Source organism: Canis lupus, chromosome 24, assembly GCF_011100685.1.
Source record: "Canis lupus familiaris isolate Mischka breed German Shepherd chromosome 24, alternate assembly UU_Cfam_GSD_1.0, whole genome shotgun sequence".
In the NCBI taxonomy this organism is placed as follows: Eukaryota; Metazoa; Chordata; class Mammalia; order Carnivora; family Canidae; genus Canis; species Canis lupus.
The window spans coordinates 3,223,269-3,246,887 of NC_049245.1; the positions used below are offsets into that span (position 1 = coordinate 3,223,269).

General features: G+C 38.4%; 1 protein-coding gene across 9 annotated transcripts in view; it reads left to right on the forward strand.

Annotated features, from left to right (window-relative positions):
- The window catches only part of RALGAPA2 (Ral GTPase activating protein catalytic subunit alpha 2), a 327,065-nt gene that overhangs the window by 172,252 nt on the left and 131,194 nt on the right, over nt 1-23,619 (forward strand). For all 9 annotated transcript variants that reach the window (XR_005377488.1, XR_005377489.1, XR_005377487.1 and 6 more), the window contains 3 exons: nt 14,252-14,380; nt 18,635-18,763; nt 19,640-19,698. Coding sequence is in view for 2 of the 9 variants with exons in the window: in XM_038571432.1 (XP_038427360.1) it covers nt 14,252-14,380; nt 18,635-18,763; nt 19,640-19,698 (317 nt within the window). In the remaining 7 variants the exon portion in view is untranslated. The remainder of the gene's footprint in view (nt 1-14,251; nt 14,381-18,634; nt 18,764-19,639; nt 19,699-23,619) is intronic.

Genomic DNA, 23,619 nt, shown 5'->3' on the forward strand with positions numbered 1-23,619 from the left:
GACTAGTTCTCTGAACCTAATCAAGGAAATTAAACCCTACAAAAATTTAGCTAGGGAGATGAAAGAGAGGCAAATTTTTAGGTTGAACATAATGAAAATTGCCAGTAGTGGACTGTTCTTAAAAGGGGGAGGGGGTTCAATTTCATATGGCCCAATTTATTTTTAAAAAGGAGAAGCAATTTAAGAACTCAAGCATGGAGTGATCACACTAATTCAGAGTTAACATGACAAATAGCTGAGGTGCATGTTGTCAGAAGCCAAATCTGTGGACAGAGCCTAAGGCACTGCAAGTGTGAGGGGAAGTGAAGAGGGGCTCAGGGTGGCTGTGCTCCGCCTGCACACTGCATGCATGCTGCCGAGTGGCTGAGAGGAAGAAGGATGGCAAGGGAACAGCTTGCATGGTGAGGAGTTGGCACACAGGCACAGATCATTGCTTCCTTCAAATGTCTGGAGTCCTGCCTGTGAGCAGAGACAGATCAGGCTGTCTTACCTCCAGAGTGGGGACTGATGGTAGACTCCAGCTCACCATCACAGGCACTTTCTAGCCAGTTGTTCTGTTCAGACATGGCCAGTGATTGATTGGGGGGTTTGTAAGCCTCTCAAGCTCTATCGTGTGTGTCTATGGCCGCTGGTCTGGCTGCCTCCTGGCAGCCTAGGCAAAAAGGCCATCCACTCCAGACTTTGAGCCCTGGCTTTGTGCTGAAGTTGCTGTTTGCTTGAGTCAGCAATTTTTGAAGCCACATAACCTCCCCTGGCCTGAGCTACTTGTTCTGTGAAATGGGGTTGTACTGGCTCTCTTTAGGGCCCTGGGAAAATGAGCAGTAGGCCTTCAGTAGGTACTAGTAGGGTCACTGCAGAAGGGATTCCCCTGTTGTTTGGAAAATCACTTTTTGACATGCAAGAAGAGCTTCTTTTCCCATTTAGAATTCTATGAAGATTTTAAGAAAATTCACATTTTTCTTCAGGTAGAGAAGAACTGAGAGACAGAGGTGACTTCTAGAAGCATTGCAAATTCTTTTACTTGAGGAGGGGTGTGCCTTAACTCCTGTGTGGAAAGGATTGATTTTTGAATATAAGAGATTTTAAATCATGACTGTGGTTTATAACCCATAAAGGATAGATTTGGATACAAGGAAATAACATCAAGAAAAGCATTCTAAATTGCAAGTTTTGTTTCTGTGAGAGAATGCTCTCCTTGTGGGGAATAATCTCTTTTTGTCTTTGATTCCTTTTTAATACATAACAATAAGTGGGAGTGTGGTAATTGCAGACTGTTCAGCTATTAATGCTATTTACTGGAACACATTTTAGAGAGAACATTGTTTTTTGAAGAAACAATAAACAACGGTTTTTCTTTTGTTCTTCCTTGGAAAAATATTCTTTGGTAGGTATTTGTGGGCTAGAGAAATTTTAGAAGAGAACCTTTTAGTAGTAAGACATTAAAATAAAATACCTACCTTACCCCTCCTCCCCTGACCGGAGTCTTGCCATGAATGTGTGCAGCATGGTCCTTCTTTCAAGATCAGGGCCTCTCTGCTTCCCTCCTGGGTTCTCATGAGTGCTGGGCTATGCCTCTCCAGGAGCTCTCTGCTCTTGGCCTGCCCTCACTCAAGGCTATGCAGAGCTGTCCTCTACGCCTGAGGGGTCTTTGCTGGAAGGTAGGGGCCATGCTTTATTCCACATCATTCCCCTTACAGCAATGACATGGTACCTGCAACCGAGTTAGCACTCAAGAACTTTGTCAACTTACTGTGGAATGTTTTTGTAGGGGATTATCAGAATGATGTGGCTTTCATTTTGGACTCTTTTTTAATGAGTGGATTTTTAAAGCAAAAGTACTTTCATTTATTTATTTATTTAGGAGAGAGTGTGAGCAGGGGAGGGGCAGAGGGAGAGGGAAAAAGAGACTCTTAAGCAGGTTCCATGTCCAGTCCAGCATGTAGCTTGACACAGGGCTTGATCTCACAACCTTGACATCATGAGTTGAGCTGAAATGAAGGGTTGGATGCTTAACTGATTGAGCCACCCAGGAACCCCTAATGAGCGGATTTGAAATCAGATCTGTTTCGAGTCTTCTTTTTCAGGTGACCCTAGAAAAATTCATATTTTAATAAGATTGTAATTAAAAATCCTGCTGTAACTTAATATAAACAATGATGTATGAGGCTTTGGAATTTACAAAATACTTTCCAGTCAGTCTCTGTCACCTTTTGTAAGAGCACTATGGAGTATGTTGCATTTTCTTTCCCATCTTACAGATGAAGAAATTGTTGCTCAGGAGACCATGTACCTACCAAGGTCAGAGAGCAAAGTAATGGTATCTTTTAGGAGTCTTATATCCAAATCCTTTCTCTTCCTTCTTCCTCCTCCTCTCTGACATCTGCCTGAAAGCAACTTTGTGTAAAGAAAGTGCTTTTTAAGCCCCATAGGTGAATTTTATTGTATGTAGATCAGAAACCAAAATGTTAAACAGATATTCCTAGAATTTGAAGCAGCAAGCCACTTGTTGACCTGTCAGAGCTCATTTAATTATTCTAGATGATCTAATTCCTTACCTTTACCTCTTTCGTCCTCCTGTGGTGGGATTCACATCCACTCAGTTCTCCATCACAGAAACAGGCAGGCTAGGGAATGCCTCAGACTTGCCAAAACTGTCACTTTCTTAGTGGTTCTAGCCTGAGGTTTCCTCAGAAGTGGGTTGACAGAGCTAGCTCCCTTTGGAATTGTCTCTTTGATTTAAGCTGTTCTTGGGAGCTCATTGTCCAGACACATATTACATTACAAAAAGAAGAACATGTAAGTCTTTTGCCCAAAATGAAACTAAAAATGTTGCCTGTTGGAACTGCTCTCCATATCATTCTAGATGGCCATCTAATGTTGGTAAGATGCGTTTGTAGAGTCTTAGAATCAAATGACCAGCACATAGCCCCTCTTTCTCTTCTTCTTCTTCTTTTTTTTTTTTTTTTTTTTTTTTACATAACATAAAATATGGAAAAATATGGAGCTTTGATTTTGCTCCCACATGCCAGTGGAGTAATTTTACTTACAAGGAAACAAAATAGAGAGCATGCATTTTATGTTATCCTAGAATGAAAAGAAAATATAATAATCATATTCCAAAGTATATTTCTTTTCCAGAAGACAGGCGAGGCTGCAACAGAAAGAGACTTTCCTCTTACCCTTTTCCTGGTTATGGCCTAGCAAAGAGTCTGAAGAACTCCATGCCACCAAGCAGCACACTTTCATCCATACCTGACAACCAGGCTTCTTGATTTCAGCAAAGGAGAAAGAAACACTTTTAAGTGCACCAGACACTTGTCTTTAACAGCATCCTAAGCTCTAAGTCTTTTAGCAGCATTAAATGAACACAGAATCCACAATGATGTGGGTTTTCTAGTATTCCTTTTGAGGGAAAAGTAGGAATCCTGGTTTCTTGTTGGAATTCTGGGAGATTTCTTGGTGTTTTTCCATAGAATTGTTCTAACTACCACCCCTAGGCATACAGTGCCTGTGCTTCATGCACATGCCCAAGTGTACACATATGTACACACACAACTTTAATTTTCATCTAGCAGTTTCCTAAGAATATTTTGGCAGGAGGCTCATTTCTATTTAGAAGATAGCCTTTTATGATCTAATGCCCTCATTTGTTAATATTCCTGTGAGACTGATATGTGTATATTTTGGAAGCACATTTTTAAGCCAGAGCATTTATTGACTTCACTTGAAAGTATAGCTCTATTTTTTTTTTTGAAAGTATAGCTCTAAATAGTGTTATTTGCATTTATAAATGATTATTCGGCAGAGTGAATGGGATGAAAGAATAAATTGTATTCAGACTTAAGTAACATCCTTAGAATAATGCTCTGGCTCTACATATGAGGCCTGTTACTCACAAATGTCAAATGGTGCTTCACTGACCCTGGATTAACATTTTCTCTTCCTAAGGAAGGGGAACATGCTTGGGTTTTGTGTCCAGACCTTTGGACAATTTCTGGCCTTCATTGATCTCCCACTCCATGTGTGTCAGTGAAAACACTGAATGATGCTCTCTTAGATCTTTCTTCTCTAGGTTTTCAAGATTCCAAGGGGATACACTAAATATCCTTGTTACCCAAATTCAGTACAGAGACATTTTCCCTACTTAATTTCTGTACTTTTTCTAAAGTAATACAGGTGTGCGGTCAGACCCTAACTTGGATTCCACCCCGAGAGTGACATGAGTGTTCTGCTTGGTGACATTGGCAATATTGACTGAACCTCACTGCACCTTGCAGCCATGGCATTAGGCAGCACCTGAGTGTATTAAACCTATGGTTTCATCCAAGAATTTCTTACTAATATTCTCAGGAAAATATATTTCTAGGTGATGCGTTCCTGAAACAGGATGAACAGTATGCTGCCTGTGGCTGTAGGACCTATATTAATTCTAGGAGGGCATGTTGCTATCATTGCGGTAATTCCTACATTAATGGTATTACTTGCATGATTATGCTCCATAAGTGCATTTCTAATCTGTAATCTGTGAAGGCAGTGACTCTTTGCCTTTGCTTCTGTGCCAGAACATCGTGAAAGCTATGGAAGAGTGGGGAGGAAGAGCTAGTGGAGAGACTTGAGCTGGCTGCCTCAGAATATCCTGAATATCCTCCTGTCTCACCTCATCCATCCCGCTCCTAGGCCCTTATAAATGCTTGGGGTGTATACAAATGCCTTTCTGCGTCTACTTGTCCCCCAGCATTGTCTACTAGCTTTGGTCCTATTTCAGAGTGCTGCACCTATCTCCAGCACTCTAAGCGTCCTTTGTGCACGCAGGAGTCTGCTGCAGCCTTGACACTTTCACTGTCATCACTCACCAGCAGCAACTTATTGAAGGCCTCATTTGCTGAAGTCCCATTGTCAGGAGTTAATAACTGCTCTGAGCATCTGCATCAACCTCATTAAACCAGCCTGTTGTACAAACTGTAATGTTGTAGATTGAAGGCTATCAGGGTCACAACTAACACAGTCATTACATAGTCAGGCCATGGTGTCTTCAAGGCATGATTGCTGCAGCTGCTAAGTCAAATCTCTTTACGACCCTCCAACAGTTTTTTTCATCTTACGGAATCATAAATGTGCTGGAATTTCCTGATGGGTTTGCCATCTCTGTGGTAGTCTCCCCTAGTGAGCTGTGAAATGCCCATTATAAGAAACACACATAAGGGACACCTGGGTGGCTCAGCGGTTTAGCACCTACCTTGGGCTCAGGGCGTGATCCTGGAGTTCTGGGATCGAGTCCCACATCGGGCTCCTTGCATGGAGCCTGCTTCTCCCTCTGCCTGTGTCTCTGCCTCTGTGTGTGTCTCTCATGAATAAATAAATATGTAATCTTTTAAAAAAAAAAAAAGAAACACACGTGACTGCAGCTCCTCCTGATCCATGGCCTGCAAGCAGGGTATTGTTGGTCAGAGTAAAAGGGGCTCTAATTTCCTTCATGTTGCTGAGGATTTAGAGGTGAGAGAATAACTCAATTCATATGACAGAGGGTAAGTTCTTTCTCAGAGCATCTGATCTCCGAATACCCTGAGCATCCTTATGCTAATTTGCTAAGCTCCAAAAATATTTTGAGAACAGGTTGAATGCCATGTCATAGGCTCTGGCTTTTTCCCCACCCCAGAAACAACAGGCCTTTCCATTTTAAACCTCCACATTCTCTCTAAGATGAAGAAACATGTTCACTCTCACAGCTTTATATTCAGTTGTGTCCTGGAGATTACAGCCAGGGCAGTTAGGTAAGAAAATGAGATAAACGGCATCCAAACTGGAAAGCAAGAAGGAAAGTTCTCTATAGTCACAGATAATATAATCTTGTATAGAAAACCCTAAGGAATTCCCACAATCACAAAAAAACTCCTGTTAGAATGAAAACATGAATTCGGCAAAGTTGCAGGATACCAAATCTATATACAAAATTAACTGTGTTTCTGTATACCACAATGGACAATATGAAAATAAAATTAAGACAGTTTAATTTACAGTAGTATCAGAGTGAACAAAATGTTTTAGTAATAAATTTAACTTAGGAAATGAAAGATATACTAAAAACTATAAAACATTGCTGTAAGAAATTAAAGAAGACTAAAATAAATGGGAAAATGTCCCATATCCCTGAATTGGAATACTTAATATTGTTAAGATAACAATATTCCCCAAACTGATTTGTAAATTCAATAGGATCCTTATGAAAATTCCAGTGGCCTTTCTTCCAGAAATGGAAAAGCTTATCCTAAAATTTTTAGGCAATTACAAGAAATCTCAAATAGCTAAGACAATCTTGAAAAAGAACAAAGCTAGAGGACTGACAGTTGCTTTTCAAAATTCACTACAAAGCTACTGTAATCAAAATGGTGTTGGTGCTAGTAAAAACTTGGATATATAGATGAATGGAATAGAATTGAGAGTCCAGAAATAAACTCCTATATCTCTGGTCAACAGATTTCTGACAAGGGGGCCAAGATGGTTAAGTGCGAGAATAATCTCTTCAACAAGCGGTACTCAGGCAACTGAATATCCTTGTGCAAAAGTATGCAGTTGGATTCCTCCCTCACACCATTAACACAAAAGACACTAACACAAAATGGATCAAATATATTAATGTAAAATGGACCAAAGACCTAAATATATGAACTAAAACTATAAAACTCTTAGAAGAAATTATTAGATTTGCCATCAAAGCACAAGCAACAAAAGAAAAAAATGCTAAAAGTACACTTCATGAAAATTAAAAATTTTTCTACACCAGAGGACACTATCAAACAAGTAAAAGACAACCCACAAAATAGTAGAATATATTTGCAAATCCTGTATCTGAGAAGAGTCTAGTGCCCAGAATACATGAAGTATTATAACTCAGTAGCCAAAAGACAATAGATGAAAGATTTAGACATTTCTCCAAAGAAGATATAATGACCATCAAGCATGGGAAAAGATGTTCAGCACCATTAGTCACCAGGGAAATAAAAAAAACAAAGCTATAGAGAGATACCACTTAACACTCACTAGAATGGCTATCATACTTTTTAAAACATACAAAAAATAAGTGTTGTCAAAGAAGTGGAGGAATTAGAACCCTTCATATGTTACTGGTAAGAATGTGAAGTGGTAAAGCTGCCACGGAAAACAGTTTGTTACTTCCTCCAAAGTTAAAACATAGAATCACCATATGAACCAGCAATTCCATTCCTAGGTATATACCCAGAAGTATTGACAGTAAGTATTCAAATGAAAATTGGTGCACAGATTTTCATAGTAGCACTATTCACAATCACCAAAAGTGAAAACAACCCAAATGTCCATCAGCAGATGAAAGGATAAACAAAATGTAGTGTATCAGCACAGTGGAATATTACTGAGCCATAAAAAGGAATAAAGTATTGCTACATGCTGCAACATGGATGAACTGTGAAAAACCTGCCAGGTGAGAGCCAGGTAAAAAAAATACCACATAGTGTATGAGTCTATATTCTGGAAAGCCCAGGGCAGGCATATCCACAGAGACAGAAAAGTAGGTGAGTGGCTGACTGGTGGGCAGAAATGGAGAATGACTGCTAATGGGTAGAGGGTTTTCGTTTTGGAGAGATGAAGGTAGTTTTAAATTAGTGGTGATAGTGCACAATTTTATGAATCTACTGAAAACGACTGAGTTGTACGCTTTAAAATGTTTTTTACTTGAGAGAGAAAGAGAAAAAGAAAGGAAGAAAGAAAGAAAAAAGAAAGAAGGAAACAGAGGACATGAGCAGAGGGAGAAGCAGGCTCCCGATATGGGACTTGAGCAGGGAGCCCAATATGGGACTTGATACCAGGATCCCGGAATCATGACCTGAGCCAAAGGCAGATGCTTAACCAACTAAGCCACCCAGGAGCCCCTGAGTTGTACCCTTTAAAGGGTGAATTTTATTACATGTAAATTATATCTCAATAAAGCTCTCCCTGGTGGTCTAGTGGTTAGTATTTAGCACTCTCAATAACACTCTTACAGATAAGAAAGAGAAGCAATCAAGACAACCTGGTCACATACCAACTTCAATATAAAATAAAATTCATATAATGTTTCTTAAAATCAATTAATCAACCAGTCAGTCCCCCATTTTTCCTGAAGCAGTCAGACAGTCTCTCCACTTGAAAGCTAGCAGAATATTTCCTCACAGATGCAGGATTAACTACAAGCAATCATAAAAGCATTCAAGGCTCTCTTCAGGGCTGAGGGTTGCAGTGACTTTCTCTGCCACCTGCCTGATGTTCGGTCACTCCTGAAATCCTGATTCCATGCAAATGGCCATAGCAGTTCCTGTGGCCATCAGAAGTTCATTTTAGGTTTCTCACTCCCTTTTACCTTTGCATCCTGCTGTCAGGGAAGCTCAGTGTCTTCTCCACAGCATATTTCATGATGAGAAGTACTAGGGGACTTTGTTTTTCTAGCTACAGAACCCAATTACTCTGACCCAATTACTCTGTCCTGTCATATTTCTTCTGGCCTTGGTAACATAGTTACACCCAGAGAGGTCACATTTGTCCAGCATTTACAAAAATCTCTGCTTTTTCTCCAAACAGATCATAACCATATTTGGCCCTTTTAATGGATAACATGTAGCATATTCTTTGACTCAGATCTTGAAAGGAATTTTTAGCTTTCTTCTGCTGTGTTTTTATTTTCAGTGACTTTTCCAGAAGCACAGTGCTCATGACATGATCTGCTGAGATTCTTTTAAAGGCCAGAATAATAATAACCACTTTATTTTTATACGTAAAAAGTCCTATCTGAACCAATGTAGAGAATGAAGAGGCCAGGTTGCAGCTATGGTATGTAAAGGGTGTCTTTTGCACAGAGCTGAAGGCACAGAGACCTACTAGCTGAAGAAAGGGGCCAAGGCCTTGGGACTTTGAGGGATCTGTTCTTCCAGTAACTAAAATTTTTTTTGTCACTCGGCATTTCTGAGCTGGCTAATAGATAATTGATACTTCAAATATGTCCTCAAGGTACTGCAGGTTTGTAGCTGCCTTTTTAATTGTCAAAGTTTAAATTATATCCAGGGTTAGTGTTAAAAGTATCCTTTTGCATTCAAATATTTTGATAATTAGAAATTCTATTTGGGTGTGAAATGAGTTGAACCTTTTCATTAACCAGATTAATGAGATAACTAGATCTGAACATTATGCCTGTTACCAAACAAAAGAGCTCCCTCTAGATTTTTCTAGATAAAAGGCAGGTATCTTTGAAAAATAGTGAAATTATTCATTATGTAGCATTTTATTTTTCTTAAAGTAAAAAATTAAGAAGGAGATTAGTGATTTTTTTCTATACATGAATTTTATTTCTTAACAATTCTCTTTGGCCTCCTGGAAGGTCTGTGTGACTTTAGGTGGAATAACCGGATCTGTTTGCTCCTGAGGAGCAGGCACGAGTCCGCTGAGGAAAGGCAGGGAGACAGATGGTCGGCTATTGTGTTACAACCATCATCTGCTGGGCCGTGAGCAAATATTAAGTGAATAATATATATGTAATTGGTGTGAAAGTACAGTTGCAACATTTCTAATTCCATTTGAATGATGGCTACTTCTTGAACATTTGTGTTTCATAGAATACTATATTGAAATGTTTTTGTTTACAGGGTTAATCCATTTTAAACTGCTTTAAAGTGAACATTTTCCCCCATTTTTGACACCACTGTGCAATATTTTGAATTGAAATGGCCTGTAATGGCCCTTTTTTTATTTTCCATAACAACACGAGCACTAAATTATAGCTGTGCAATTATGTAGACAATGGAAATGCTTCCAGAATGAATCCTTCCTTTTAAATTTTCATTTTGTGTAATTGTTGGAAGGTTTGGAGCCATAATAAACAAAATTATTTTACACATTTATCGTTCTAAAGGTCAATTATAAGAGAACTAAAGAAACAACACTATGCAAAATGAATAAACCAATTTCTATTGCCATCACCATATGTTTTTCTTATCACTTATGGTTTTTCCAGTTACTGTGTACATAGCATTCAATTAAAGCGATTCATTTACCAGGCTGAATGTGGTTTGTGTTTATAGAACGGTGCTTTGGAGGAGAGGAAACAACACGCCTCTATTTGAATTACCTGATTTTTTGTAAGATCAGTGATAAGAGGCAGATGTTCTCGCCAGTTACTTTCTCATAAGCCGGAATCTTTTGATAAGCTGCAAACTCACAATTATCATCTTACAATCCACTTTCGCACTCAATGTGTACAATGCATGTGGACCTTTAACCAAAAACAGGAGAGAATACTACTTTGGTGGTCTGTTTGCTATATTGCAGTATATTGCAGAATGAAGTTTATTTCCTTTGAGCAAAAACGTGTAAAAGAGTTTTGTCTGTGCTTCATACTGGTCAATTTTCAAGAATAAACTTGATTCCTGTTTTAGAGTCCATTTTTCATTGGACTTCTTGTTTTACTTAATTGTTTTTAGCCTGTTTAGAGTGTGGGAAAAGAAACTAATTTTTGCTACCAGATTCACTTGTTTTGGGTAAATTCTGTAACTCCTATAAATTCTAGAATGAAAGCTAGAAAATCTAAAAATATCATTTTCCTATTTTTATTTTATTATTTGCCGTGGAAATTCTATATACATTATAGCTAATTGCTAGAATGCTTTGCTAAGAATGTTATTTGAGAGTATTAATTTCTAGAGTTTTTTAATATCTGAATTAATGTAATCTGAGAGGCTTATTTATGCCACCTTTGAATCTTTTGCTCTTTCTGAATATCAACACTGAATTCTACGAAGTAAATCCACAAAGTAAATTCTAGAAAGTAAAATCCTTCAGAGTCCTTACCTTTTTGGGGAAAAAAAATTGTTACTGTATTTATTTGATGGCCCTTTTCAGTTTAGAAGGACATGTGTTCACATATATACTTCAGATATGAAGATATATGTGTCCATCTTTCATGGAAGAGAAGCATGAAGCATGAAGCCCTAAGCATGACATGATCAGCCCATAGTCAAATACACTAGGCCTTGAACCCAAGCCACAAGGCTCCAGTCCTAGATCTCTTTTCATCAAGCAGGGTTTGTGTGCAGGAGCATTTCCCACTTGTGGTCACAAAAATGGAGGTTTCACTAAATAGCATCCAGTCACCCAGTAAGAACGACAGCCTTTTTCTTCACCTTCACTGGTCCTTGAGACTCTTAGGTAGGCCAGCTGGAGCAGGGACAGAGCTTTTACACCACGCTGAGGATCAAGCTCCCCTTTATGACAAGGGGAGCCTCTGTCAGTGCTATTTAACAGAAATTTGGTAGCCTTGCTTTACCATAATTGTATTAGAAATACATAAAAAAAATAAAGCTTATTTTTTATTTGTGATGTAGGATACTAGTTTTCCAGAATAATCTTATTTAAGTTAAAAAAAAAGTGAGTTGCTTTCAAAAACAGACAAATAATGCTCACTTTGGACATGGATATGGCAAAAGGCACAACGTCGTACATGAATAATTAACATTTGGGAAGCAGCTTCCTGTCTTCTCTACATATGAAGCCCAGGAAAGTGTGTGGAAATTTTCACAGTTTCCAGATTTTTATTTTTCCAGAGATTCCAGCCATAGCTGTGATTTTACTGTATGGAAGGGAAGGTGAAAGAAAGATTCTACTAGAAATGAGTAGAGCCTTTGGTGGATGTGCCTTTATTGGGAACATGCAGCTGCTCTTTTGAGCACCACACAGTTATTCCTAATTTTAACATGTTACCACAAAGATAGAATCTTTGGGTTGTTCCATTTCAGTGTGGATAAGCAAAATAAGCAGGCATATGGCCATAATTTGGCTGACTGGCCATATAGTTCCCTCTTTGACTCCCACATTACCCCTACCCCAGTGCTGACTGTAACTGGCGACAACTACCCAGGCCCTGCTTCTCCTCAGGGCTCTGTCTTACGTGGGTGGCAGGGTTGGGTAGGCTAGCCATCTGTTACTTTGCCCTCTCTTTCCAATCTTCTTGCCCATAGAAACAGGTTCCGTTGAAGTGACTGGCCCAGATCCAGGGGGTGTGGAACTTTATCTCAGCTCCATGCATTTCTGCTGTCTTTAGCATCAATGGGAACTTAGTAATTTTTTGTGAATGCCCCATTTACAGAGCATTACCTTTATGCAGATAAATCTTGTGAAGCAAAATGGATTTCATGTACAAATTCGAGCCCTAGATTCTTAAAGAATTCAGTTCATAATTCCCACAAATTTGTCCCAGAAAAGCATTTTTTAAAAGTTAAACTCTAAATTCCAGTGGTGAAATTGGCTTATTTAAGTTATATGCCAAATATTTTTAAAAATCCACAGAGTTCAAAGCTCAGTTCCTCATCTCAACAGATGGAATTAGCACAAACATAACAAAGTTAACATCATGGTTGTTTGCATTATTAATCTTCAGATGCATGGCATTCTGCTACCTTGCTGGCCAGGTTTGCATGAATCCTTTCACTGCAGCATATGTCAACAGAAATGTGTTTCCATCTGCTGCCGGGTAGCTTGATGCCTGATATTCCGAGACAAGGCCCAGCACAATGCGTACCTCTGTGAGTAATTACAGGTGTGTGGTGAGGAGCCCAGGGCATTAATCAGAGGTTTAATTATGAAAAAGGTGGATCTTTTGTTCCACTCTTGGAACATGAGTTTACTACACACTTTCTAAACTACAGCATCCATCTGCTGAGCCCCTTAGAATGTTTGCCTTGGCTGATATGGACCCTAAAGTGTATCAAAGGACGTGATTAAAGTCAGGTTAAACATTAACCTGGGAGAAGTGTGGGTCAGGTTTTTCCCTTCCTTCCTTCCTTCCTTCCTTCCTTCCTTCCTTCCTTCCTTCCTTCCTTCCTTCCTTCCTCCCTCCCTCCCTCCCTCCCTCCCTCCCTCCCTTCCTTCCTTCCTCTGTCTGTTTATCTATTTTTGGTATAGGACAAATTCTGAAATGCTAAAACTTTAAATTAGTACTTGCTAAACTATTTACCATATCTGAGCTCTAAAAGAGTAAGCATTGTACAGTCATTTTAAGGATATAAACAACACAATTTGTAGAAACTAAATGAATCCACTATGTAAGGGAAAAAATAAATCTTGGGAAAAAATGTATTGAGAACACATAAAAATTCTCTTTCAAGATTACATGTTGTGAAATGAGGTTATTTTTGTTACAAAGGACTTAACATATTAGAATTTGGCATGTTGCTACTACTTTGCTCTAACTTAAGCAAATTAAATCAGGATTATTTTAAAGAGTTTCTTAAATAGCCACACTGAAATCTGAGAAAAGAAACTAGATTTTTTTTTTTTTTGCATTATGCCTCTTGCTTGTTTTTTGAGACTAACTATAGGTTAAATAACTACAAGACATATAAAGTCTAGTACGTCAGTAGGTTTGATTAATGTGCATGGTCTAGAACTGCATAAAGAAGTTTGTGGTTTTCTGACTAATCCCCCATGTACACACACATTTGCACAGATGGTTACAGAGATGTGTCCTGGCCGTGGGTAGTAGGAATGCTGCCCAGTAGTGGAGTCCTGCTTTGCCACAGGCTGGAATGTGGTGGCTGCCTCACAACAGAGCTGGTGGGCAGGGGCTAGCCTCCCACCCACCAAGGACAAACAGGCCATTCCAGTCACAAGAACACCAGGTGTCTGGGCAGTTGATGGTATTCACACTGCACACCATGTAAAAGGCAACTGCTGTATTTGCACTTTTGCATCATGATCACACTTGTACCCAGAGCCATCCCAACTGCCTGAGCTTAGAATATTACTGCTCTCCATTCATTCCCATTGATTAACACAGAATTATCCAAAAAGTGAAAATTTCCATCTCTTAGCCTACTTGTGACTTTTTCACGTAACAATGTGCTTTAACTTTTGAAAGTTGAAGACTACTAGAAATGATAAATGTTTGCAGGTTTTATTTGTATACCTACCTCAGCACTCCTATAGGTTGTCCAAAGAGCTCACCTTTAGGTAAAAGAAGGAGTGTCTAGTCCCAACGCCATGATTTAGATTTGGGGCATGTCATCTTACAACTTAGTGTCCATTCTTTTATCTGTAAAATGGGTACAATAGCCCTTGAACTAACTCATCTCCCAGTTTGCCTTTTACTGAAAAATTTCTGTGACCTGTGTTCCCTCAGATTATCATACAGTGGCCATATGTATACTTGCTTTGTTATTGAAAATTACAGTTGTGTTTTTTTATCTTCCTTTTTAAGGATATCTTAAACACCATTATAAGGCACTGTCCACCCCGCTTCTTCTCCTTGGGTTTGCCTGGCTTCTCAATGCTGGTAGGGGACTTCATCACAGCTGCTGCCAGGGTCCTCAGTACAGACACGCCAGCGGTGAGTATGACAATGCTCAGCATCCAAACTCCCAGGAGGCTTCGCAATCACTAACAAGGTTCAGATTTCTCCACTCTTAACAGGTGTTGACTCATTAGTGCAATGTGAAACTGGGCTCTCGGGTAGATGCCCTGGCAGCTGATGTGTGAAATTGTAGGATAAGATGACACACTGGTATTGGGAAGGCGTTTCATCAAAAGGCCAGAGTGTGAAAAATCATATCCTCACTAATATTTCAGCACATTTACACAGTCACAAGCAGGACTTGTCTTAGAGTCTATTAGCATTTTCCAGTAAATGGTGGCACAGAGAGATGTCTGCAGTAAAGAGAGAAATTTATCCCTTATTTTATCAATAATTTTTAAAATAATTATCTTGCTTATTATAAGTCTAATAGAAAATATATTTTTAAAATGTTAGAAATATTAGAACACTTAAATTTTAAGCAGATAATAAATAGATATTTTTAATGTATAATAAAACTGGCAAAATTCTTGTACTAAAAAATTAGAATCAAATAGACTAAGTGAACATTCAGGGCTGCAAAAAGAAATTATTTGCAATTTCCACATTTACCTCCACTATTAGGGCAATGTGTTAATGCCTTTTGAGAGAATACTCTTATACATTTAAATTTAAAGGGCCTCTCAAAAAAAAACAAAAAAAATAAAAATAAAAAATAAAGGGCCTCTCATTTTTGTGCTCTATACAACTGTTATCTGTTCAGACTCAATTGTTTTTCTTTGCAAATGGCATAAGTGAAATAAGCTTTACTGTTTGCCAGGGACTTGTATTGAAATCAATATGAGTATCTAGGTATGCAAATTTTATTTGACATGTTTTTACTTTTTCACTCTACTTATTTCTCCTGTTCAGGGTAAATTCAAATCCAAACCTGGATTTTAAATTAAGTTGTTTTTTAATACTGTATATAGCTGGCATTTCACGCTGGTATTTTTATGTGCTAACTTCTTCTTATAAAGTAAAAAGCAAAAGGAAGGGAAAAGAGGAGAGACAGGGAAGGATGAAAGAAGAAAAGAAAGATAGAAAAAAAGAAAAATGTTGAGTTTATTCAACTTTTTTGGTAAAGAATATGACAAATTTTTATTCTTCTTTATTTCTGAAGAAAATTGTAGGATAATCATTCTCAAAGAACCTTCACATTTATTTTTAAGCATTTAGATCAACATTGAAGAAACTCACAGGATATAGTGTTAATATCTGTGCGTGAGTTTCTAGCAGCCACGATAGAATCACATGCAGACCCCAGAGGGACAGCAATAGAATAGTTCTGTGGTGAGAAGTGGAGGGGAAAACATGTACTAGAAAGATCTTCAAAAAAAAAAAAAAAAAAAAAAAGAAAAATCTAGAAAGATCTTCATGGGAGAAATGATGCTAAAGCAGAGACCTGAAATATCATCAGTGAGTGTTCATCAGATAAATGGGGACAGCAGGAGGCACCCCTTATCCTGAGATACTTATTGAGCACCCACTGGGGTAGAGAAGTAGTGAAAACCATCTAGCCCCTGTCTTTGTTGGGGTTATAAACATGAAATGACTATATTACGTGTCAGAAAATGATGTATGCAAAGAAAAAAAACAAAGCAGGGGTGCTGGGGACCATGGTGGAATGACATAATGTCTTCAAGTCACTTTAAAGTATTGAAAGTGGAAACTTCTTAGTGAATTTTAAATATTGAAATGAAAAAAAAAAAAAGAAAAGAAAAGGATACAGATGAGCCAAGAGTGGTAAAATCTTGAATCTTGGTATTGGGTATATAGTTGTAACACTCTCCTTTTATGTTTAAAGATCTTCTTAACTTAAAAATAAAGGAAAAGAAAAGGCAGCCAATGAGGGGACAGACTGATGGAGGTGTGGGGTAGTATCACAGAGAAGGACAGAACTCAGGTCAGATGGAGCTCATCAATGTGAGATGCCTCTCTACCCCTGAGGGGGTATGACATACAAACCTGGACTTCAGGAGGGAAGTCTGGTCTAGAGAGAAATGTCAGGGAGTCCAGCATACACGAAGCACTGAAATCATAGATCTGGAATATCCTTTGCGAGTAAGTACAGATCTGAAGGAGAAGGGGGCACAGGACTACACTCGGCATCACAGTTTGGATCCAGAGGAAATGAGGCATTCTGGCGCAGAGGCTGTCAGATCGCTGTAGGAACCAAGAAAGGTGTTCCAATTGGTGAAGTGTTTCCAGGCCCAAGGGAACTAGTACCTGCATCCAGGGGCCAGGTGAGGAAAGGCTTGGGTGGTGACCACAGAACTTTGTGTGGTACAGATCACATAACAAGCTGTACTCACTGACCAACTTTGGCAAGTCTTAGCATTTTCAGTTTGCTCTAGTGGTTTCAAATTTTTGTATTTAAAGAAAAAAATGAGATAAACCATTAATGATATAGCAACTTCATCCCTGATGCTATAGAGCTGCCCATCACTTTGGCCTGCACTTGGCTTCAGTAAGCATCTGATACTCTGATCTCCCTGAAAGCATCATCACCTCACACTCCTGCTCCGTACTGATAGCGCCACTGCTGGTGGAATGAGGTGGGCACTGTGCTATGTGGCTTGGGAGTCACTACCTGGGAGCTGCAGTGCTTTTCTCAGTCTCTGCCTACAGGAGCCCCCAGTTCCTGCAGCACATGCCCACATGGCCTCTGGGCTCTGTGCTCCTGGGCCTTTTACAGGTCCATGGGTGCCCCAGGTCTTCTGCCCTCTCCATTCCCACTGCCCACACAGGCCTCCTGCCCCTCACCTCACTGCCTCACTCTGCTGGCCTGGTTGGCTCCTCTGGCACCATGTGACTTTTAGCAGCAGGTTGTCTTAGTGTCTCTAACTGTCCTGAGCAGAGCCAATCATTACTTCATTTTGGTTCCCAGAGAGTATCTCTCTGCGTGTTTTACATTGTCTTTGGACCCATGTGCTGATGAGAACCAAGAGAGGTAAAAAATGTTCTGGGCTCCCACAATATCCCCAGTATATGGTTCTCATAGCCACATCACTGTGTTGTGTATCAGTGCTATTTGCCTTTTCTCCCACACCCCACATGCCACACTGCCATCTCTGCTTTACTTTCCTACCCTCAGATGCTTAACAAAATAGGCCCAGTGGGACTCTGGAGTTAGGTGGCCTCAGTGCAAATCAGGGTCTGTCACTTGAAAAGCCATTTAATTTCTCGGAGCCTCAGTTTTCACACTTGTAATGTGGAAATGATAATAGTATCTATTTCATTGGATTGTTGAGGGTATTCTTTTTTTTTTTAAAGATTTTATTTATTTATTCATGAGGGACACACAGAGAGAGGAAGAGACACAGGCAGAGAAAGAGGCAGGCTCCATGCAGGTAGCCCGATGCGGCACTGGATCCTGGGACTCCAGGATCACACCCTGGGCTGAAGGTTGGCGCTTAACCACTGAGCCACCCAGGCGTCCCTGTTGAGGGTATTCTAAGAGCGCTTATAAAGCATTTAGAACAGTGCCTACCACTATAAGTGTTAGCTGCTACTGTTACAATTATCAGATAATAGTAGAGAGACAGAAGGTAGATGGATGAATGGCATACCTTTGTTATCCTGGTGCCTGCCCCATTCTTGGCTAATCATAGCTGCCAGTAAGTGTTAGCTGGATTGAAATCTAGAAAAAAGTGTCTCCTTTAATATATACCTAATTCCAATAATGAACAAACAAGTAATTTTGTATCTCACTAGATATCAGACACTATGTGTTATTTTGCAAAGTAGTTCTTGATGAGACAGGAAATTTGGTAGGTGGTGTCTGCTCTCTTTCTCTGCTTTCTGAAATTGAGCCCAACCCCTCTTCCTTATGAATTTTTGTTAACTGTCTTAATAATATTAAGTTGATATCACTTACCTTGCTTTGTCAAGAACATTGACTAAAAAATAAATAAAAATAAAAGGTAAAAATCATGATTGAGTCATTTGCTCTTCTGACTCTGAATGTATCTGCAGACCAGTTTTCACAATGCGTTTTATATGAGTATAGTGATATTTTCCATTCCTTGGAACTTTTTTCATTTAGGCAAACCTCTCTTACTTAAATATTCACCTGGAGGAAAATAACCCGGCATAGTGTAATACCTCTTATCTAGGATAAAATAATTGTAAAGATTTTCTCCCAAAATCATGAAACAAAGCATGTTGCTTATGTAAAGTTTATGACTTAGAAAAAGAAAAAAATGAGTGTTTTCCCTTTTTTTTGTATGTGTGTGCGTGTGTGTGCAGACACCTCATTCAGAAGCTCTCACCATTCTCGGTTCTCTTGTCTGCTTTCCAAATACCTACCGGGACATCCCTTTACTACAGTCTGTGCCGGAAGTTAAGGAAGTTATCACAGGAACCGAAGATGTCAAGGTACCTCATGCATTTGAATGAATCTCAAGTTTAGTATTTTACAATTCTAGCTCTGTGGTTATCTCTTCCATTATCATACATTGATCTACTTATCTCTGAAAATTCTGCTTTATTGTTTAAATCTTTCAGTAGTTGTTGTTGTTTTCTGGAAGGCTGTTTTAGGGGGATATTAAATGTATTAGATTCAGAGCATATTGCAGTTAGAACTGATATGTTCCTTGGGTGTATTTTATTAGATCTGCTTATCATGCCTATGGATTGTAATTATGTAATGAATCATCGTTTGTAGTAAATTTAGGTCTAATTGTGCTGCATTAGTGCATCAAATGAGTTTATAAGAAATAATTGAAGTAAGCCAAATATTCAGTCCCATTGTTAGCCTGATTAAATACTACTAATAGTTTGAAATGTCAAGTTATTAATTCCTTAGAGAATAAAAGTAAAGTATTTTTTCTCTCCTTAACTGACTTTGGGGCAAACAAAAATGCTTTTCAAATCTCAGAATCAATCTATCTATTTACTTATGGTACATAATTAAAATATATTATTTAACGTACAATATATAATCTAATTGAAGTAAAAAAAAAAACTGAGCTTTTCCTATCTGAAGTCTCAATTGCTTTGCTAGGTTTTTATTGCATGGCCAGAAGCCCTCTTCTCCAGGCTGGTTTACTTGCCCAGGAGGCCCTGGCTAAGACCCTCACCAGGCTGCTCCCCTGAGCCCTGTGTTTCCTTCCTCTCAGGTTCTCCCTGATGGGAGCCTTTCCAGAGCATCCTGGTCCATCAGTAACTCCTGACTGCCTGGAACACAGTCAGAACATGTGGGAAACCAACTACTAAACAAAGTTTTTATTTAACTTAATTTTGTGTTTTTAGCATTACCTCATAAATATTTTACTGAAGAATGCCACAGAGGAACCAAATGAATGTGCAAGGTAAATGTTGACTAAAAGGTAAACTATTTTAGGATTTTAAGATACATACAAATTTATGTGTAAACAGTTAATGTTTAAAAAAAAACACTTCCACATTACTCATACACACATAAAAGGTATAGTAAGAATTATGTCAAGAAAATGCTTTATTTAATTTCTTTAAAGTGTGCCTTTATTAAGTGAAAACAGTAAGGTGCAGAAGATCATAGCATGCTACATTTTGTAGAATTAAAAAATAAGATTACAAATATATACATATATCCTCTGTTATTTTTTAATGAAGAAGAAAATGGAAGGATAAACTGAAAACTTATAAAAATGGTATAATGTATAGGGTAGTAATTCTCAACCAGAGGTGATTTTGTACCCAGGGAGACATTTAGCAATGCCTGGAAATATTTTGGTTGCTTCTGCCAGGTGTCTGAGGTTGCTAGCAGTCTGTTACCAATATAGAGGTTTTCTGGGCCACCTACATAATAAATAGTTGCAACCGCCCTTTTAGCCCAAGCTGGGAGCAGTGGGCTAAAGCAGTGGAGGGGAACATCAGTTTCTCATCCTCTGCCTCTAACCTCAAGGTTTCCAGAAGCCCAGCTCAGCCTACTGCCGCCTCCAAGGACTCAGCTCCTGCCCTGCTCTCTCTCTAGCAGCCTACCAACCATCATTGCTTTGTTAGCTCTTTTGATGATTTTAAGGCTTTCTGGATTGGAGTGGGGTGGATTCTTTGTTTTTTGTTTTGTTTTGTATTTTGACTAATTTCTTCAGTGGTCTTTGGTGGATAACTTAGTCTATATTTTCTAGTTTCCTGTTACCAGCAGCTATAAATTCATTATCAATTTGTTCATATTAGGGTACCTTGAATTTTGGTAATAAACTCTTGAATTTTGGAATAAACTCTAATTGCATTATACAGTACCGGATCTGACTTGACTAACATTCTGTTCAGGAAAGTTGCATTTATATTTATGGCCTGTAATTTTCCTTCCCCATCCTGTCCTTGTCAGGCTTGATTCCAGAGTTAGATATTCTCACAGAATGAGTGAAGTATTGTTTCATTCTCTGTAGTTAGCAAGAATTGTTGTAAAATTAGAGTTTGTACTCCTGTGTATTTAGACCTTGATGGTAAACTATTCAGGCCTGGTCATTTATTTATGAGAAGGTTAACCATTGACTTTCTTCCATGATTTTAGGAATAATAAGGTTTCTTTTTTTTTCTTTTTTTTTTACAGCTTAGATAAACTAGTCTAGAACTCTGTCCATTCCATCTAAGTTTTGAAATATGCTGGTATACATGATGCCTCCATTATCCTCTTGCTGTCTAGTATCTCTTTCATCCTGTAGCTATATACACTTTTTAATCCCTGACCTTATTATATATTCTCTGATTTTTCTCAAGAGTCTTGCTAAAGATTTGTCACTTTAGTTAGTCTTTTTAAAGAACATACTTTTGTTTTTGTTCAGCCTCTTTATTCTAATTTGTTTTTATTCTCTACTTTCTGCTCTTTTTTCTTTCTTCCTTCTACTGTCATTACATTCTGTCATTTCTTCTCTTTTTTTATCAGTATATTAATTCTGATATCTTAATATAATAGTATCCTAATTCAGCATATTAACTCAACCTTTCTTCATTACAAATGTCAGCATTTAAATTTGTTTATTTCTAGGTGCTCTGTTGTCTGAGTTCTGTATGTTTTGATATGTAATATTTTTCCACTACAGATTTCTTTCAGTTTCCATTATGATTCACTGAGTCATGATTTATTTAGAAATATATTAATTCCTAAGTATATAGTTATTTTTACTTATCTTTTTGTTACTGATGTCTTAAAGGCATCACAGATCAAATATGTTATCTGCCAAATGACAGTCTTTGAAATTATTGAGATTTGCTCCATGGTCCAATATATAGTCACATTTTGCAAATTCCCTGTGTAGGCTTGAAAAACATGTATAGGGTAGCCCCGGTGGCTCAGCGGTTTAGCGCTGCCTTCAGCCCAAGGTGTGATCCTGGAGACCTGGGATCGAGTTCCGCGTCGGGCTCCCTGCAGTGGAGCCTGTTTCTCCCTCTGCCTGTGTCTCTGCCTCTCTCTCTCTCTCTCTCTCTCTCTATCTCTCTCTCTGTCTCTCATGAATAAATAAATAAAAGTCTTTAAAAAAATGTATATACCATTGCTTCAGTTGTTGGGTGTACTGCTCTAGATATGTGCATTCAATTAATATTTTAATCGTGTGTTTCAAATATTTTACATCCTTTCTAATTTTTTTTCACCATATTAATCATTTACTGTGGAAGATGTATTAAAGTCTCCCACTATTATGGTGCATCTATTTTACCTTGTATTATCTGTCAGTCTTTGTTTTACATATTTTGAAGCTATATTAATAGCTGCATAGAAGTATAGAATTATCAAATCTCTATAGAGAATCATATCTCTTTTAATTTATGTACTGACCCTGTTTATTTCTAAGGATGATTTTTTTTCTCTTAAAGACCTCTTGTCTCATATCGATTCAGATATTTTAAAATAATATTTTCTATCCTTTTAAATTTAACCTTTCTATATTCTTCTCTTTAAATGCCTTTGCAAAGGGGTACCTGGGTGGCTCAGTGGTTGAGCATCTGCCTTTGGCTCAGGTCATGATCTTGGGGTCCTGGGATCAAGATCCACATTGGGGCTCCCTCTGCCTATGTCTCTGCCTCTGTGTGTCTCTCATGAATAAATAAGTAAAAAATCCTTAAAAATAAAAAGAATGCCTTAGCAAAAATTGCAATTCTTTATTTTATATATTTATCATGTCTGATCTTGATCTTTTAACTGAATCTTTAGTTCATTTACATTTACTGCAATTACTGACACATTTGGATGTGTTTCTTTTATCTGCCTTCATACTTTGTTATTGGTCCTTCTCAGTATTCTCTCATTTTGTCCCTTTTCTTGCCTTCATTTTCCCCCTCTCCTTTTCTTCCTTCATTTCTTTCAGATGATTTTCCCCCACATTCCATTTATTGTCTCTCTTGTTGTAGAAATCATAGACTCCATTTTTTTAGACATTACCTTAGGAATTTTAATATGCATACTTGTCTTCCTAATTCTGGAATTAGTCTGTCTTTCCTCTCTTCCTGAACAATGCAATTTCCTTAGAATATATTCTTCTGATTTTATTCCTATATCACTGCAGCTGCTCCTGTTCTGTCTCCCTCCTCCACCTAATGTCTGAATGTTAGACTGACTCAAGATTTAGGGCTGGTCCTCTTCTCCCTCTATGACTCTCCTAGATTCTCTTATTCATTGTAACCAGGCTTTAAATACCATTGAATTGTTGATACTGATGATACTGAATTTATTTGACTGGCCTCTTCTGTGAACCATTATATATATTCAGGCTTATGTATTAAGCTGTCTACTTGACATCTCAACTTGGATGTCTTAACACATGCAAAATTAACACAACCACTACTGAACCGTTTAGTCTCCTGGCTGTCCCTCCAACTCCATCTCAGTAAAGGGCACCATCTTCTACCCAGATTTTCGATCCAGAAACTTGGGAAAAATCCTTCAATTGTCCTTTTCATTTACCTATGACATTCAGACCTTTAACATGTCTTGGCAGTACCTTTCCCCCCATTATTTCTTTACCGTAGGAAGCCAAATTTCTCTGTAGTGAAAAATCGAATAGAAATGTGTATGATGGGACACCTGAGTGGCTCAGTGATTGAGCATCTACCTTTGGCTCAGGGCAAGGTCCCAGAGTCCTGGGATAGAGTCCTTCATCAGGCTGCCCACAGGGAGCCTGCTTCTCCCTCTGCCTATGTCTCTTCCTCTCTGTGTCTCCCATGAATAAATAAATAAGATCTTAAAAAAAAAAGAAATGTGTATGATATGTTCAGTCTTAATTAGCTGTGTATGAAACATGGAGTTAGTG